The sequence below is a fragment of the Phalacrocorax carbo genome, chromosome 4, assembly GCF_963921805.1.
Source record: "Phalacrocorax carbo chromosome 4, bPhaCar2.1, whole genome shotgun sequence".
Taxonomy (NCBI): Eukaryota; Metazoa; Chordata; class Aves; order Suliformes; family Phalacrocoracidae; genus Phalacrocorax; species Phalacrocorax carbo.
Window position 1 is genome coordinate 6,623,424 of NC_087516.1, and position 14,905 is coordinate 6,638,328.

General features: G+C 48.9%; 1 protein-coding gene across 3 annotated transcripts; it reads left to right on the forward strand.

Annotated features, from left to right (window-relative positions):
- Nucleotides 1-8,562: 8,562 nt before the first annotated feature.
- Nucleotides 8,563-13,825, forward strand: FABP1 (fatty acid binding protein 1). 3 transcript variants are annotated; one of them, XM_064448889.1, is made up of 5 exons: nucleotides 8,563-9,417; nucleotides 9,823-9,971; nucleotides 11,009-11,181; nucleotides 13,097-13,189; nucleotides 13,709-13,825. In XM_064448889.1, the coding sequence occupies exons 2-5, from the start codon at nucleotides 9,905-9,907 to the stop codon at nucleotides 13,757-13,759; spliced, it is 384 nt and encodes a 127-aa protein (XP_064304959.1). In that variant the 5' UTR covers nucleotides 8,563-9,417; nucleotides 9,823-9,904; the 3' UTR covers nucleotides 13,760-13,825. The 3 variants fall into 3 exon arrangements, with proteins under 3 accessions (XP_064304959.1, XP_064304960.1, XP_009498561.2); XM_064448890.1 differs by having other exon boundaries at nucleotides 9,828-9,971; XM_009500266.2 differs by having other exon boundaries at nucleotides 8,563-9,971.
- Nucleotides 13,826-14,905: the final 1,080 nt, after the last annotated feature.

The following is a 14,905-nucleotide window of genomic DNA, read 5'->3' on the forward strand; positions in this document are numbered from 1 at the left end:
GCAAACTTACTGAGGGTGCACCCGATCCCCCCATCCAGATCATTAAGTTATTAAACAAGACTGGCCCCAACACTGAGCCCTGGGGAACCCTGCTTGTGACCAGCCGCCAACTGGATTTAACTCCATTCACCATAACTCTCTGGGCTCGGCGATCCAGCCAGTTTTTAACCCAGTGAAGAGTACACCCATCCAAGCCATGAGCAGCCAGTTTCTCCAGGAGAGTGCTGGGGGAAACCGTGTTAAAGGCTTTACTAAAGTCTAGGTAGATAACATCCACAGCCTTTCTCTCATCCACTAAGCGGATCCACCTTGTCATAGAAGATCAGGTTAGTCAAGCAGGACCTGCCTTTCATAAACCCATGCCGACTAGGTCTGATCACCTGGTTGTCCTGTACATGCCACGTGATAGCACTCAGGATGTCCTGCTCCATAACCTTCCCTGGCACCCAGGTCAGACTGACAGGCCTGTAGCTCCCCAGATCCTCCTTCAAGCCCTCTTGGAGATGGGCGTCACATTTGCTAAGTTCCAGTCAACTGGGACCTCCCTATTAGCCAGGACTGCTGATAAAGGATTGACAGTGGCTTGGTGAGCACTTCTGACAGTTCCCTCAGGACCCTTGGATGGATCCCATCTGGCCCCATACACTTGTGTGTGTCTAAGTGGTGTAGCAGATCACTAACCACTTCCCCTTGGATTCTGGGGTGTTCATTCTGCTCCCTGTCCCTGTCTTCCAGCTCAGGGGGCTGGGTACCCAGAGAACAACTGGTCTTACTATTAAAGACTGAGGCAAAGGAGGCATTGAGTACCTCAGCCTTTTCCTCATCCATGATCACTATGTTTCCCTCCACATCCAATATAGGATGGAGATTCTCCTTAGCCCTCCCTTTGTTGTTAATGTATTTATAGAAACATTTTTAATTGTCTTTTATGGCAGTAGGCAGATTAAGGTCTAGTTGGACTTTGGCCCTTCTCATTTTCTCCTTGCATGACCTCACAAGATCCTTGTCCTCCTGAGCTGCCTGCCCCTGCTTCCAGAGGTCATAAACTCTCCTTTTTTTCCCTGAGTTCCAGTCAAAGCTCTCTGCTCAGCCAGGCTGGTCTTCCCCCCTGCCAGCTCATCTTTCGGCACATGTGGATGGCCTGCTCTTGCACATTTAAGATTTCCTTCTTGAAGAATGCCCAGCCTTCCTGGACTCCTTTGCCCTTCAGGGCTGCCTCCCAAGGGGCTCTGTCAACCAGGCTCCTGAACAAGCCAAAGTCTGCCCTCCGGAAGTCCAAGGCAGCAGTTCTGATGACCCCCCTCCTCACTTCTCCAAGAATCAACAACTATCATTTCATGCTCACTAGGCCCAAGACAGCCTCCAACCATCACATCATCCACCAGAGCTTCTCTGTTTGTGAGCAACAGATTCGGCAGGACACCTTCCCTAGTTGGTTCACACCAGCTGTGTGAAGAAGTTATCTTCCACACACTTCAGGAAACCCCTAGGCTGGTTCCTCTCTGCTGTGTTGTATTTCTAGCAGACATCTGGTAAGTTGAAGTCTCCCACAAGAACAAGGGCAACCGATTGTAAGACTTCTCCCAGCTGCTTATAGAATATTTCATCTGCCTCTTCATCTGGTTGGGTGGTCTATAACAGACTCCCACCATGATATGTGCCTTGTTGGCCTTCCTCCCGATTCTTACCCATAAACACTTGACCCTTTCATCACCATCAACCTCTAGACAATCAAAACACTCCCTAACATACAGAGCTACCCCACCACCTCTCCTTTCTTGCCTATCCCTTCTGAAGGGTTTAGTGCCATCCATTGCAGCAGTCCAGCTGTGCAAGTCATCCCACCATGTTTCCCCTATGGCAACTATATCATAGCTTTCCTGCTGCACAATGGCTTCCAGCTGCTCCTGTTTGCTGCCCATGCTGCATGCATTCGTGTAGATGCACTTCAGCTGGGCTATTGGTCCCACCACCTTTTTTTAGGGGGGGGAAACCCTAATTCCTACATGACCATTCTCAGGTGCTTCCATGGTTTCTAACACACTCATAACCCTTGTATCTTTGCTGCTACACAGATCTCCATCCTCTACCTCCACTGAGACAGCAGACTGAAGACCTCGCTAGCACACCGTCCCTCAAACATTGGCATGCCACTCCCAGGATTATCTCTAGCAAGCCTGGTTTTACCCCTTTCCTTCTTCAAATCTAGTTTAAAGCTCATGTACAAAATGGGGATACCTGTGCTCAGGGAGGTGCTTTGACTCTAGCAAACATGCCAGCAGCACCTAGTGGGACATGCATGGTGGCAGTCCAGGACTTTGTCCACAGCTCTGGCACCATAGTCATTTCCCGTGGAGTGTCTCCCTGGCCGTGAACCTGGTGAAAACTCAAACGCTCTCAGACCCCATGCAACCTCTCACTCTGCCCTTCTCACTGCAGTGTCATGCCTCAGCACTAAGCCTCTGGTTGGTACATTGCTCCTGTGTTATTGCTTTCCCTGACCAAGGAGCACCATCTGCTAGGGAAGGTCTTGGGGGCTTTTGTTTGGACTTACCTGTTTTAAATATAAACTGTAGTTGTATATTTGGCTGAGAGAGAGACAGGAACACTGGCCTTTGGCACAGCGCATCTGCACATTCACTCTGGAGTGGTGAAGATACCAGAGTAATGATCATCCCAGAGGTTGAGGCTCTGCTAGATATCATGGGTGTGGGAATCCAAGTCAATTGCTTTGACAGAGCTATTACATTTATGAAAAGTCATTTCAGGGAATGGGACATTCATACAGTGCATGTGTGTGGTAAGATGGGTTGCTCATCAGGACTTACACACAAACAGTAGGGCATGGAGACGCACAGACTCCTTCTCATGCCTGTATGGACCTGAATAGCTTTGACTAATTAGCTGCAATCCATTAAGTGAGCTGCTGTACTTGATAAATCAGGATTGAGGAGAGCATGGGCCAGCTAGAGAGGAGAGCACAGGCCCAGAGTGACAGCCAGGTGTCCCTCCAGAAAGGATTTCATCTGACCACCTGTAGGCACTTGGAGGCTACTGCTCTTTGCACCCCAACATGCAAGTCTCCACTTGGTCAAATGAAGGTTTACTTATAAAGGTTTGTCCCCTGTGTCTCAGGGGCTCATCCTGTGCCTGGATCAGATGGAGACATCTGCACTGCAGGTGTGTGGTCAGGTGAGATGAAGCACATTTGCATTGCTTAAATGTTCACTGGCTCTGCTTTGGGGGACTCTTCCAGACCTTCCTCACTCAAGAACTTAACTGCTAAAGGCTCCGTTTCTTTCCCATTTTCTTTCCCTGCCCTGGCACAAACTAGCTCCATAGCAACAAGCACCGTTTTCAGCCCTTGTCCCCTGACTCCATAAGCTGGGTGGTGGGATGGAGGACAGCCTCATCCCACCAAAAGCCAAGTTGCAAGGGCAATATATGCCCTCCAAGGGTGTGAGCAAGGGTCCACATGCCCTGAGAGAGGCGACAGCACTACACCACAGATATCTGTGGCAAGAGAGTGGGAGGTGAGTGGCACAGCCAACAGCTTTATTCCTGCTATAAGGCAAGACCCCAATAGCAAAGGCCAGCTCTTCTGTAAGCTCTGCTCCCCAGGTGATCATTGGCAAGCAAACTAAGGCAGTGATAGGTCTCACACTATCAGGGAAACCGCTGCCTTGCCCTTGGAGAAGCAATACTAAGCCTTTGCTCCCTTTGGGACCTTTGTAATAAGATGGCAAGGGCTGAGGGCTGCCTTTTGCTGAATTTCTGCATTAATGGAGAGCTTTATCAAGCAGCAGCACTTTGTACAAGCTGCCGCTTTCAACAGTCTTATCAAGGCTCTGATACTGGCATATCTAATCTAAATGAATATGAGCTGGTGCTTGCACGTCTACAGCTTGGAAGTTACAGCCTCCAGGCAGCCAGTCTCCAGAAGACCACCACGGCTGTTTCAAAAAGAGAAAAAGCAGGGAAAGGTGCCATATTTCATCTCAGTGCTGTCCTGGTAATACAGCACAATGAAAAATTCATAGAAATCAAGAGGAAAAGAGAGTTTGCAGCAGCAGCATCTTTTCCCATCCTATTCAACCTTTTGAAGCAATGCAGCCATATGGCCTGCTGAAGAAACCCTTGTTCCTCAAGGATAAGGGTCAAGCTGGGGAAGGGTCTGGAGAGCAAGTGTGCTGGGGAGCGGCTGAGGGAGCTGGGGGGGTTTAGCCTGGAGAAGAGGAGGCTGAGGAGAGACCTTATTGCTCTCTGCAACTACCTGGAAGGAGGCTGTAGTGAGGAGGGGGTTGGTCTCTTCTCCCAAGTAACAAGCAATAGGATGAGAAGAAATGGCCTCAAGCTGCACCAGGGGAGTTTTAGGTTGGATATTAGGAAAAATTTCTTTACTGCAAGAGTGGTCAGGCATTGGAACAGGCTGCCCAGGGAAGTGGTTGTGTCACCATCCCTGGAGGTATTTAAGAGATGTGTAGATGTGGCACTTAAGGGCATGGTTTAGGAGACATGGTAGTGCTGGGCTGATGGTTAGACTTGATGATCCTACAGCTCTTTTCCAATCTTGATAAGTCTATTCTATTCTATTATAAATAATCAGACCAAATATGTGAAAACTGGGCAGCAGACCAAGTTCCCAGGTTCAAGCACAGCAGAAACAGGGGTGCCCCGAGCAATTATATGGGTTGAGACAGAGGGAAGCCCATCTGGAGATGTGTGATTGACAAGCTTGTGACCAAGGTCTTCAAAAAATGGCTAAGTGTTTTGGGGTGACCAACCAGACCTGCACTGGAGAAATCCATGACTGAATCAGCAAAAGCCCTGGGTTGTAGCCTTTCACATTTTGGCTAAGAAAATCCTAATGTAGAACCTAGTCCCAGCTTCCCAAAGCACTGAGGTGAAACCAAAGGCTTCACAAAGTCTGGGCAGTCACTGGTAGGATAGATGAGTGAGAGAAGAGGCAGAGGTGCATAAAGACATTCCCAGACCTCCACAAAGGCTACCAGGTACCCCATCCTGGGCTACAGCAAAGTGCCTCTCCCAACACAGGGCTCTGTCTGTGAAGTCCTTTTCAGAGTTCAGAGCTTAAACCAAAGTTTTGGTTCAAACTGGAGGAGGCAGAGAGATTTTTGCTGCAGGAGCCCTAAGACTCAAAATCTTATTCTCCACCAAAACATCCAAATCATCAAGAAGCAGTGAATGTAGGAGGGTAGTTTCCCTTGAGGGAAAGTGTTTAGGTCATGAGAGCCAGGACCAGGAATCACATGGAAGGGTTGAGGGAAGGTGATAACAAACTGCAACTGTTCCATGGGCAGCTACAGAGATGATGGGACCAAACTCTTCTTGATTATGACAGGTGTTATAACATGAGGCACCAGCCACAACTTGCCCTTTGGGAGGTTTGGGTTGAGCACTTCTTCGAGAGGTGGGTGGTGGAGACCCAGGATGGGTACCCAGAGAGGCGGAGGGGCTGGGTTTTGAGATATGGCCAAAGCCTCAGCTGATCTGATCTGGTGTTGGTGATGTTCTTGCTTTGAGCAGGAGGTTGAACCGGAGACCTTCAGAGGTCTCCCAACCTCCCAAGCAGCTTTTCTCTGATTCGTCACCTTGGGACACAGAGAATTTGGATATCTCCATGGCTAGGAGGAAGACGACAAGTTTTGTGTGTCCATATCTTTGATTCAGGTGCAAAAAGCAACACTTGTGTCCGTTTTTCTGACAAGCTTCTAAGATCCTACACTTTATTTTCAAAGCAACTTAAACACCGAAGTCCCTGCTGGCTTCCCACAAGAAGCAGCCTCCTCAATAATTTTTGAAAATGATCCGTGCCTTTTCTCTTTCTACAAACCAGGTCCAGGTTTTAGGGTATGGATTTAGTTTTAATCAAATGGTCAGCTGACTCGGCCTTGTGTTAATGCAAATCGTGTATTATCTTGGCCCTGGAAAGTTAAAGTGATGTCATGTTTTAAAAGATCCTGTATTCTGGTGGGGAGATGTACAAGTATTCTGAACTTTGCTATTGAGATTAAGTTTATCTCACCTGCTGTTTGCTCTGTAGGCCTGGCTAGATAATAATTACCCTGGCCAAATTTCATTCAGTATGGATTTCTTCTTTTTTTTATAAGAACAACTTCTGCATTTCTTTACTAGGGGAAGTGAAAGAACACAAGTCCAGCAGAATACTTGCAGACAAAACAAAGGGGTTTTATTTTTGATCATTGATCAGAAATCAGTTGGTTGCATTTCCAAACCTGCCAGCAGTGAGAGTTTACATTTATCCAATGCACTGAAGTTGGGAGCATAGATGTATTATATCTATGCACAGTAAGTGAGGAGAGGAGAGGCTATCTGCAGAAAACAACTTGGGTCCCAAGTGGGGTGAATTCTGTCATAAGTTGCCCATTTCTCCCAACTACCAAGAGAGTCCTGAAGAATTATATTCTCCTTTTAACATTTGGTGCATGACATCTAAACCTTAGAAGCCTGGCCTGCCCAGGAGTTCTCACCCAATTTCTGGTGGTTTTCTAAATGGTTCAGCTGCACAGACCAGGCATGATAACCATTTAAAAGTTTGTGGGACAAAATCTGGTAGGCTTTTCCCAATCTTACAGATAAATACTAAAAATATATTACTTTTAGTAGTTTTAGGTTGTTGTTCAGGTCCTGTTTTCAGATTGTCATTTTTTCTCCACTGAGGTGGTCAGAAAAAGAAACAGAATCACAAAGAATCCCAGACTGGCAGGGGCTGGAAGGGCCCTCTGGAGCTCATCCCGTCCCACCCCTGGTGGAGCAGGCACCCCCAGAGCAGGGGCACAGGGCCGCGTCCAGGCGGGGGGTGAATGTCTCCAGGGAAGGGACCCCACAGCCTCTCTGGGCAGCCTGTGCCCCTGCTCTGGCACCCGCACAGGGAAGGGGTTTGTCCTCATGTTCAGGTGGAGCTTCCCGTGTTCCAGCTTGTGCCCGTGGCCCCTTGGCCTGTCGTTGGGCACCACTGAAAAGAGTCCGGCCCATCCTCCTGACACCCACCCTTCAGATATTTATAGGCATTGATGAGATCCCCCCTCAGCCTTCTCTTCTCCAGGCTGAACAAACCCAAGCCTCTCAGCCTTTCCTCATAAGGCTCAGGTCTCATTAGCCCAGTGGTTTGATCTCCTTTCAAGCTGGTATGGAGACTGTGGTCCTGGGAAGTCTGCAGTGGCTGAGATGGGGGAGTCAGGGATAATACCAGGCGCTCCTTCAAGCACCTAAGATTGGATTCATAGAATCATAGAATCACAGAATGCCCTGAGTTGGAAGGGACCCACAAGGATCATCAAGTCCAACTCCTGTCCCTGCACACGACACGCCAAATTCACACCGTGGCTCTGAGGGCGTTGTCCAAGTGCTTCCTGAATAGCATCAGGCTTGGTGTCATGATGCCTCCCTGGGGAGCCTGTTCCAGTGCTCCATCACCCTCTGGGGGAAGAACCTTTTCCTAACATCCAACCTAACCCTCCCCTGGCACATCTCCCTGCCATTCCCTTGGGTAATTCCTTCCATCTTCGCTAATATGAAGCATTTACAAATGCCCTAGTCATGTAGGCTTCTTCTGGAGAGCCTAGAGGGGGGCAGGCAGCCCTGGGACACTAGTTATGTTGTGTATCTCCTATTTCTCTCCTTTAGCTCATCTAGACATCAGCTCAGAGGTAGTCATTGCACTGCAAGCAGCTGAAGTTACCTGAGAAAATTCTCCCCCTACTGACTTAGAAGCCACCCCTTCTCCCTAGCCTACACATGGAAATGGGTGAGAACTGGGCATCTGCCCCAGCAGTGGGATGTGCACAGACATGGCCGAATGCAGGCCACTGAAAAATGAATGGAAACCACAACTCCAGGCTGCGCCAGTTGATGACAGAGGGGGAAAAAATGAGCCACGCAGAGCTGGAGCTTTCCCATGGTGATCAATCACTCCATGGTGCATTGGGAGCACCAGGCTCCAAAGTGATTCAGGCAGAAAAACATTTAGGTGTTTTTTCAAGTCTGAATCTCTCTCCCCATCATACAAAGAGAGGGGACCCAAACTGCCTGGACAAGCGGCCAGAAGTCCAGGGCATGGATTTGTGGGAGGCACACATATGCTTCCAAGTGGTCCATGGCTTGAAGATACTACCTGGTGGGATGCCGGGAGCTGCCAGCTCCAGCTGCTGCCTGACCTGGCTAGAGAGGTCAATCACCCTGTCCCCATGAAGAAGATACTGAAATGGGACATGTGGCAGCACAGGCCTGTGTGACCCCAGGGTATTCACCCAGGGTAGAGATAAAAATGAAATGCAGTTCCTAAGGTGATGTCAGTCCTGTTAGGAAGCCCAGGATAAAGGGAAAAAAAGCTGAAAACACTCTGAACAAAGTGCTGAATCAACTCCCCCACGAGCGCTCCCTGAATCTGCCCAGCCCCTGCCATGACGCAGAGGGGGGATCTCCCCCATGGACACCCCCAGCCAACTTTGCCCACTGAAGAGCAAAGGTTTTCTCTCTTTTGCCTTGTCAGGCAGACACTGCCTGTACTAATTAACCAGAAGCTGAGGCTGAATCTGGCCCTGGCAGCGTCACTGTGCACCAGCGCAGCACACAAGCGGAGGCGGGCGGCAGCTCCAGGCTGAGCCTGCAGGAGCAGGACGGGCGGCTGCAGAGGGCTCTGGCAGCATCTCACAGTTGGAAGGAGACAAATCTTTTTATCACAGTTATCTGTGATTTTACTTAAAAACAGACCAAAGATGCTATGAGAAGGCAGAATGGAAGAATTGCAAAGAGGAGAAGGCATATGAGTGAAAAGGGGGAAAGTCCCTGAGCTGGTGACTTTGGGAGGGGGGAAGAATTCACTGAGGCAGAGGTTGAGAAGAAAGGAAGAAGCTGAGCCTGGGAGTCCAGACCCAGAGGATAAATGCTCAGACACCATGCAGCAACCGGGAACGCTCAGCCACGGGGACCACACTGGGAGAGGAGCCCAGTCCCGAGGCTTGCTTTGGAGGAAGGAATTGGGCTCAGCTTGGAGGCTGCTGCTGGCCCTGCTTCTGATGTGCCATTTGGGAGAAACGCAGCTCCAAGGGCCAGGATGCTCCTTCAGTACATGAGTGACTGTGGCTCCTCTGGGGAAAGGAGACGAAAAGGGTTTTTAGCCGTGGCTTCTGGCAATAGCATTGGTTGATCGCTAATGGCACTGGTCCGTCTATCCACATGAAACCCCTTTCTGGAGGCAAGGCCATAGCGATGGAGCCTGAGTTAAACTGCATTCTCCAGGACAGGCCAGTTCAAGCCCAGGATTTGATTTTGAGTTGTGTTTTTTCCTTAGGGAACAATGATGATTTTGTGACTACTGCTACATCTGGGTTATACCAAAACCCACCATAACAGAGGACCACGAGACATCTGAAGGTGTGAGCAAGTTAGTACCTGCCAGGGTGCAGCCACTACCCTTCACGCCAGTGCTAAAGACCCAGTGTGCACATATCAGGGAGGAGAAACACCAGCTCCAGGGCACACCATAGTCTTTTAGTCACTCTTCCAGATGTGCACTTCCAGACTGCAAGTTGATTAGATGACTTGGCTCATTCCTCTGATCATTAATCTCTCTGCACAATTATATTTCTATAATTTGTTTATGGATGCCACGTTGCTACTTCCATAAAACAGGTTTATGGGATTTTCCCTGCCCCCACTTTGTAAATTGCGGTCTGTAAAATGTAGATCAATTTATCGCTGACCATTGCCCAGTTTTATGTTAATGTTTGAACATGGCCATAAAAAAATTACATCATCTTACCTCCAACCAACTTTTAGGGCAGAAGGACCTATAAAACCAAGCTCTGCTTACCAGCAAGGCACCTTCTCTTGTGTTGGGAGCACAGAGAGCCTCTCCATCATGAGCTTCACCGGAAAGTACGAACTCCAGTCCCAGGAAAATTTTGAGCCTTTTATGAAAGCCATTGGTAAGTGCCTGCATGTGCCATCTGCTGCTTTGCCTCTGCGGATCCCACTGATATTCAGGAGTCCAACTGTGCTGATGTGATGATGATGTAGACTGAAAATATCTCTCAGATTTCCTATTTCTGTCTGTCATCTTGCAATTGTTGGGTTTTTGTAAATTCATTGTGCATGGAGGTGTGAACTCAGAATAGAAAGCGTCTCTCTGGCTGGTGGCTGGAGGTCAAGAGGTGCTGGGTGAAATTTTATGGCTTTTAGGAAAATGGTCCCAGCAGTCTCTGGAGCCATGGGCCAGCACAGCAGTGCTGCACACATGTGCTAAGCCAGCAGGACCTGCTTAGGGCAACTGCAGGTCTGCCCCATCAGGCTGTGGAATGTGAGAGTAAGCAGGACATTGCTCAGCCCACTGTGCTGCTGCTTGGTGATGCTGCAAAGCCCCAAATCCCACTATTCATCAGAAAAATAGTCGGGTTGTTTAAATGCTTAATAATGAATGTGGCTAGCTAGATTTCCAGCAGTGACAGTGCCAAGGAATGTGCTCCTGCAGGAATCCAGGAGGCTTTGACTACTTCTGCACACTTATGTGCCAAAGGGGGCTCTATCTTTCAGATAAGCTTCAGGCTTTGGGAGAAGACTTTAGTGAGCTGGTTCGGAGGGAGTCTGAAAACACTTGGTTCCCTCCTTCTGCCTCAATTTATTCCATTTTCTCTGCTTGCCTCTCAGCGAAGGAAGGAAAACAGGGTTTCTTTTTCCCTTCTGATGCTTGGTTAGAAAGGTAGTTCTGCTCCAAGCCAAGCTGGTGAGACAAGGGAGAAGTCGAGTTCCCACACAAACCCAGGATGACAGTATTTGTAATTCTTCCTCCCCAGCAGACTCAGGGTTGTGTGACCCTTGGGGAACCATCACCCTTGCAAGGCTTTTACACACTAGAACAGAAATTCTCCCAGTTGTGGGTCCCCAAATCCCACCGTGTTCATTCGGCAGCAGCAATCTGCCCACAGTTGGCTCCAAGGTCCACCTAACATCTCTTGTTCCTGGGCAGGGCTTCCCGATGAGCAGATCCAGAAGGGCAAGGACCTCAAGAGCATCTCGGAAATTGTGCAGGATGGGAATAAGTTCAAGGTTACTGTGACCACTGGCTCCAAAGTGCTGCACAATGAGTTCACCATCGGGGAAGAGTGCGAGATGGAGTTGCTGACAGGAGAGAAAGTCAAGGTGAGTGATCAGCTCCTCCTCTGCCAGTGCTGCAGGGGCTCAGGGACATTAAGTTTCCTTTCCAGCCATTCCACCTGCACTTGGGCCAAAGGGAACGACAAGACCACGGGTGTTAAAGCTGACACAGGACAAAGACCTGAGTAATTCCCAGCCTGGTTCTGCTTCTCACAGTTTGCATGCATGATTCAATATAGTGGGAAGGGGCTAATCGTTCAAACCAAGTCTGCAGGTGTGACTTCTGCTGCCCTGCTCCCTGTAGGTCCTCAGCAAGGCTGAGGGACACATTTCTGAAATGACAGTCTATTTCTGAGCCACCTTCTTAAGAAACTCAGAGCCCAAGACTCTGAAGTCCCCCACCTCCCCTTTCCACTTTTACAAAACACTGTACAAGCTCCCCAGCCAGCACTTCTGCAGATGAAGCCTTGCATTTCTAAAGCTATTTTAATAGCCAGTTTGGAAAACACTGGAAGCCAGTGTTTTAATAGCCCGGTTGGAAAAGGTGGATAGAGATGCTTTGCTAAATCCCTCTGACAGCAAAAGCTCTGAAAGACTTGAGGTGGAAAAGGGTTGACTTTCTGTCATGTTGCAACACAAAACGTACCCCCACCTTAATTTTGTTGACTTAAAGGTAGTTCAGGAAAGTCAGCCAATGAATCATAAAACAATAAATCTCTCCTTTTAAGTCCCAGTGCCTGTTAGCTTCCTTGATAGCCTTTCCCACTGCTTCTGTTGACACTGGGTGAGATGATTTGTCAAGGTGAGGATTTATCACCCTTGAAATTGGGTCAGCTCCCGTTCCTGGACATTAGTTTCCAATGGTTCATAAAATGTCAAGACAGGGCCACTGGCAAATATTGCCTTTCACCTCTACCTTGGGAGAAGATGATATTGCAGGGACTTTTGAAAGCAGGAGGAATGATCAGCAAAAATGCCCCTGCGCATAGGGCTCTGATAGCCGTACCGCCTGTATCATGATTTCCAGCATCACTGAAGTCCCTTGCACATAAACTAGGGGGAAATGGCTATTAGAAGAGTTTTGCCCTCCATAAATCAGCAACTCAAGCACAGACGAAGATGTCTTACAGCTGGACAGACAGATGAACAGAAATGGTTTTTGCTGGGTTATTTATCTGAGTAATTTCAATGCCCAGTGATAGCTGCCCTGAGGCTGTTGGTGCTGTCTGTAGCCTTTCTAGACATGCAGCTCTTTCGGGGGTCAGAGACAGAAGATATGCCCATCCCCCTGAGAGCTTTGCAGCCATGACTGTGTTTCTGAAAGCTCCTTAAACTGTTTCCCACCTTGACTGAGACTACCCCCAGCCCCACGCTGTTGCCTAGCTCCCCATCACCCCAACCCAACGGAGATTGCTGCTGCAATGTGCAATAGGTGGGTGGTGGAGAAGAAACAACATGGCACGACCTGGCTCAGTTCAGGTGACTCTGCAGTCCTCTCCTTGGAGGCACGCAGGTCCTCTTGGTCTTGGTGCTGCATGAAGAGCTGCCCCAAGGAGCATCAGGGCTGCACAAAGGCACCAGCATTGGCAGGGTGAAAAGCCTTCCTTCTTCTCCCCCAAAACTCATGTTGCTGTGATGCCAAGGATTGATGCTCTGGCATCCAACAGTGCAGAAGCCATGAGTGATTCTCTAATTGGAGAGGAGAGAGGTAGGTATGGCAGCAAAATTGCACCCCTGTAGAGTCCAAAGTAAGCATCCATACCCTTGCAGTGTTGTAGTCACCACCAGCACAACCCTCTCTCCTCCTCCTCCCAGGAAAGCTCCGAGGGAGCATCTTGCTCCAAAGAGCTTGCTGACGGGAGAGTGGAAACTCAGTACAGAAGGGAAAGGACAAAATGCAGGGGTTGATATGGTCTGCAGTGATAACATGAATGCCTCTGTCTCCTCCCCTCTCTACCAGGCTATTGTTCAGATGGAGGGTAACAACAGACTGGTTGCAAACCTGAAAGGGCTGAAATCCGTCACCGAACTCAGCGGAGACACCATCATCAATGTAAGTGTAGAAGAATGGGGCAATGGCTGGAGTAACAGTGCAATACAGTGCCTTCAGGGTTCTGGCCCTACAAAGCCTACAGAGATGCTGGTGACCTTAGAGAGGTGCTGGAGACAAGCACATGCTCGCCCTCAGGCTCTGTAGCCAAAGTTGGTCAGTTGGCCAGGCACTGAAGGCAATTTTTTGTTATACTTTGACCCAAAAAGTGTTCTTTGAGACCCCAATAGGTATTTCTGATCAAAGTTTCATGCAATGAGGGCATGTTCTCACCCACCCACATTTGTGGCTGGGCCTGGCGCTTTCAAAAAAGAGAGGTGCAGCAGAGTGATCCCAGCTGAGTGATGCCAAATTATCCCTACCTGCTTTGGGGTATTCATGAAGAAATACAAAGTTTTAATAATTCATTTTATAGGAGAGAGACTGGGGAACAGTCCTGTTTTGAACTGCAAGACCAGATCCTTTCCAAGCAGAGTTTAGAGCCAAGCATGATGTAAAGCTAACACTCCATTTCTTTTTCAGACACTGACTGTGGGAGACCTCACCTACAAGAGAATCAGCAAGAGAATCTAGACACCGTGCATACACCAATCATTTTACTGTGTAAAATGTGTCCATTAAAGTAAAATTTCTATTAAAGGCCTCCTCATTATTACCATCAACCCCTTCACTGTTGCTAGAAAGGGATGAAAGCCTCCAAAACTCACGCAAGCCCTGGTAGAAACTGGGCAACAGGCCAAGCCAAGGCTGTGTTGATGCTGGTGAATGGAGCTGGGCGAGGGCGCAGGCTCGGAGCCATTGAGTGACTCCTGAGATGTGCTCCATGCTAATGAGCACCCTCCCAGCCCCTTCCTGGGGACGGGTGTCAGCATCCTGCTGGGGATGTCCTGGTGGGTTGTGCACTCATGGCTGCCCTGGCTGGGTGGATGGAGGAGCAAGGAAAGGGCTCTGTTCCCTTTCCTTACAAACATGGCCAAAGGGACCACAAGGTGACTGGCAGGGCCAAAGGTTTAGGTGGGCTCAGAAAGGTGTCAGTCATCCTGCCTGGAAAGTTGCCTTGGGGGAGCAACAGGTGTGGGGGCAATTTGAGTGTCCCAATGGCTATCCCCATCCTCACGCCTCTGCAAAAGAATCCAGCACTACAGGCTCTGGCCACTCCATCCCCATCTCTTCCCCATCCCTTCCCACAAGCAAAAGGGCCCTGGACAGCCTGCAGGTGTTCAGTGTGTGTTTTGCCCCAAACTGCACCTGATAAATTGGGTTGAACTGGAAGTGAACTCATCTTAGATGTGGAGAAACATAAGCAAAATCACTGAGAAATGTCAAAGATGTTTTGTTTTCTTGTTATTCTGCTGAGGAGCAGGTAGGGGATTCTTGAACAAACCATCCCTTTCCATCTCTTGGCTGCCACTGAAGGGATGGAGCAAACCAGCTGGATTTTGAGATAGGTGGGCAAACAGCAAAGACTTTTTTTCATTTAGAAATCCAACCATTGCCTTTAGATTTTTCATTGGCTCTATTGGCTTCCCACTGGCAGCTGATCCATTGACTATTCCTTTTTTTGCTCAATGCAAAATTGATTAAGCACCAACATTAGCTGAAAGGCAGGTGCTGAAAGGCATCAGAGCCCCAGCTCACCCTGAAGGTGAGCAAAGGTGGATCCCCCTCCCTGGAAACTGCTTGTTCAGTTAGAGCAAGCCACAAAGCCAATGCACCACA

Excerpts from the sequence above, each read along its gene's own strand:
- FABP1 (XM_009500266.2), top strand. The coding sequence starts at position 9,761 with ATGTTAATGTTTGAACATGGCCATAAAAAAATTACATCATCTTACCTC. Across the intron at positions 9,972-11,008 it reads GCCTTTTATGAAAGCCATTG|GGCTTCCCGATGAGCAGATC; the intron begins GTAAGTGCCTGC and ends GTTCCTGGGCAG. Across the intron at positions 11,182-13,096 it reads TGACAGGAGAGAAAGTCAAG|GCTATTGTTCAGATGGAGGG; the intron begins GTGAGTGATCAG and ends CCTCTCTACCAG.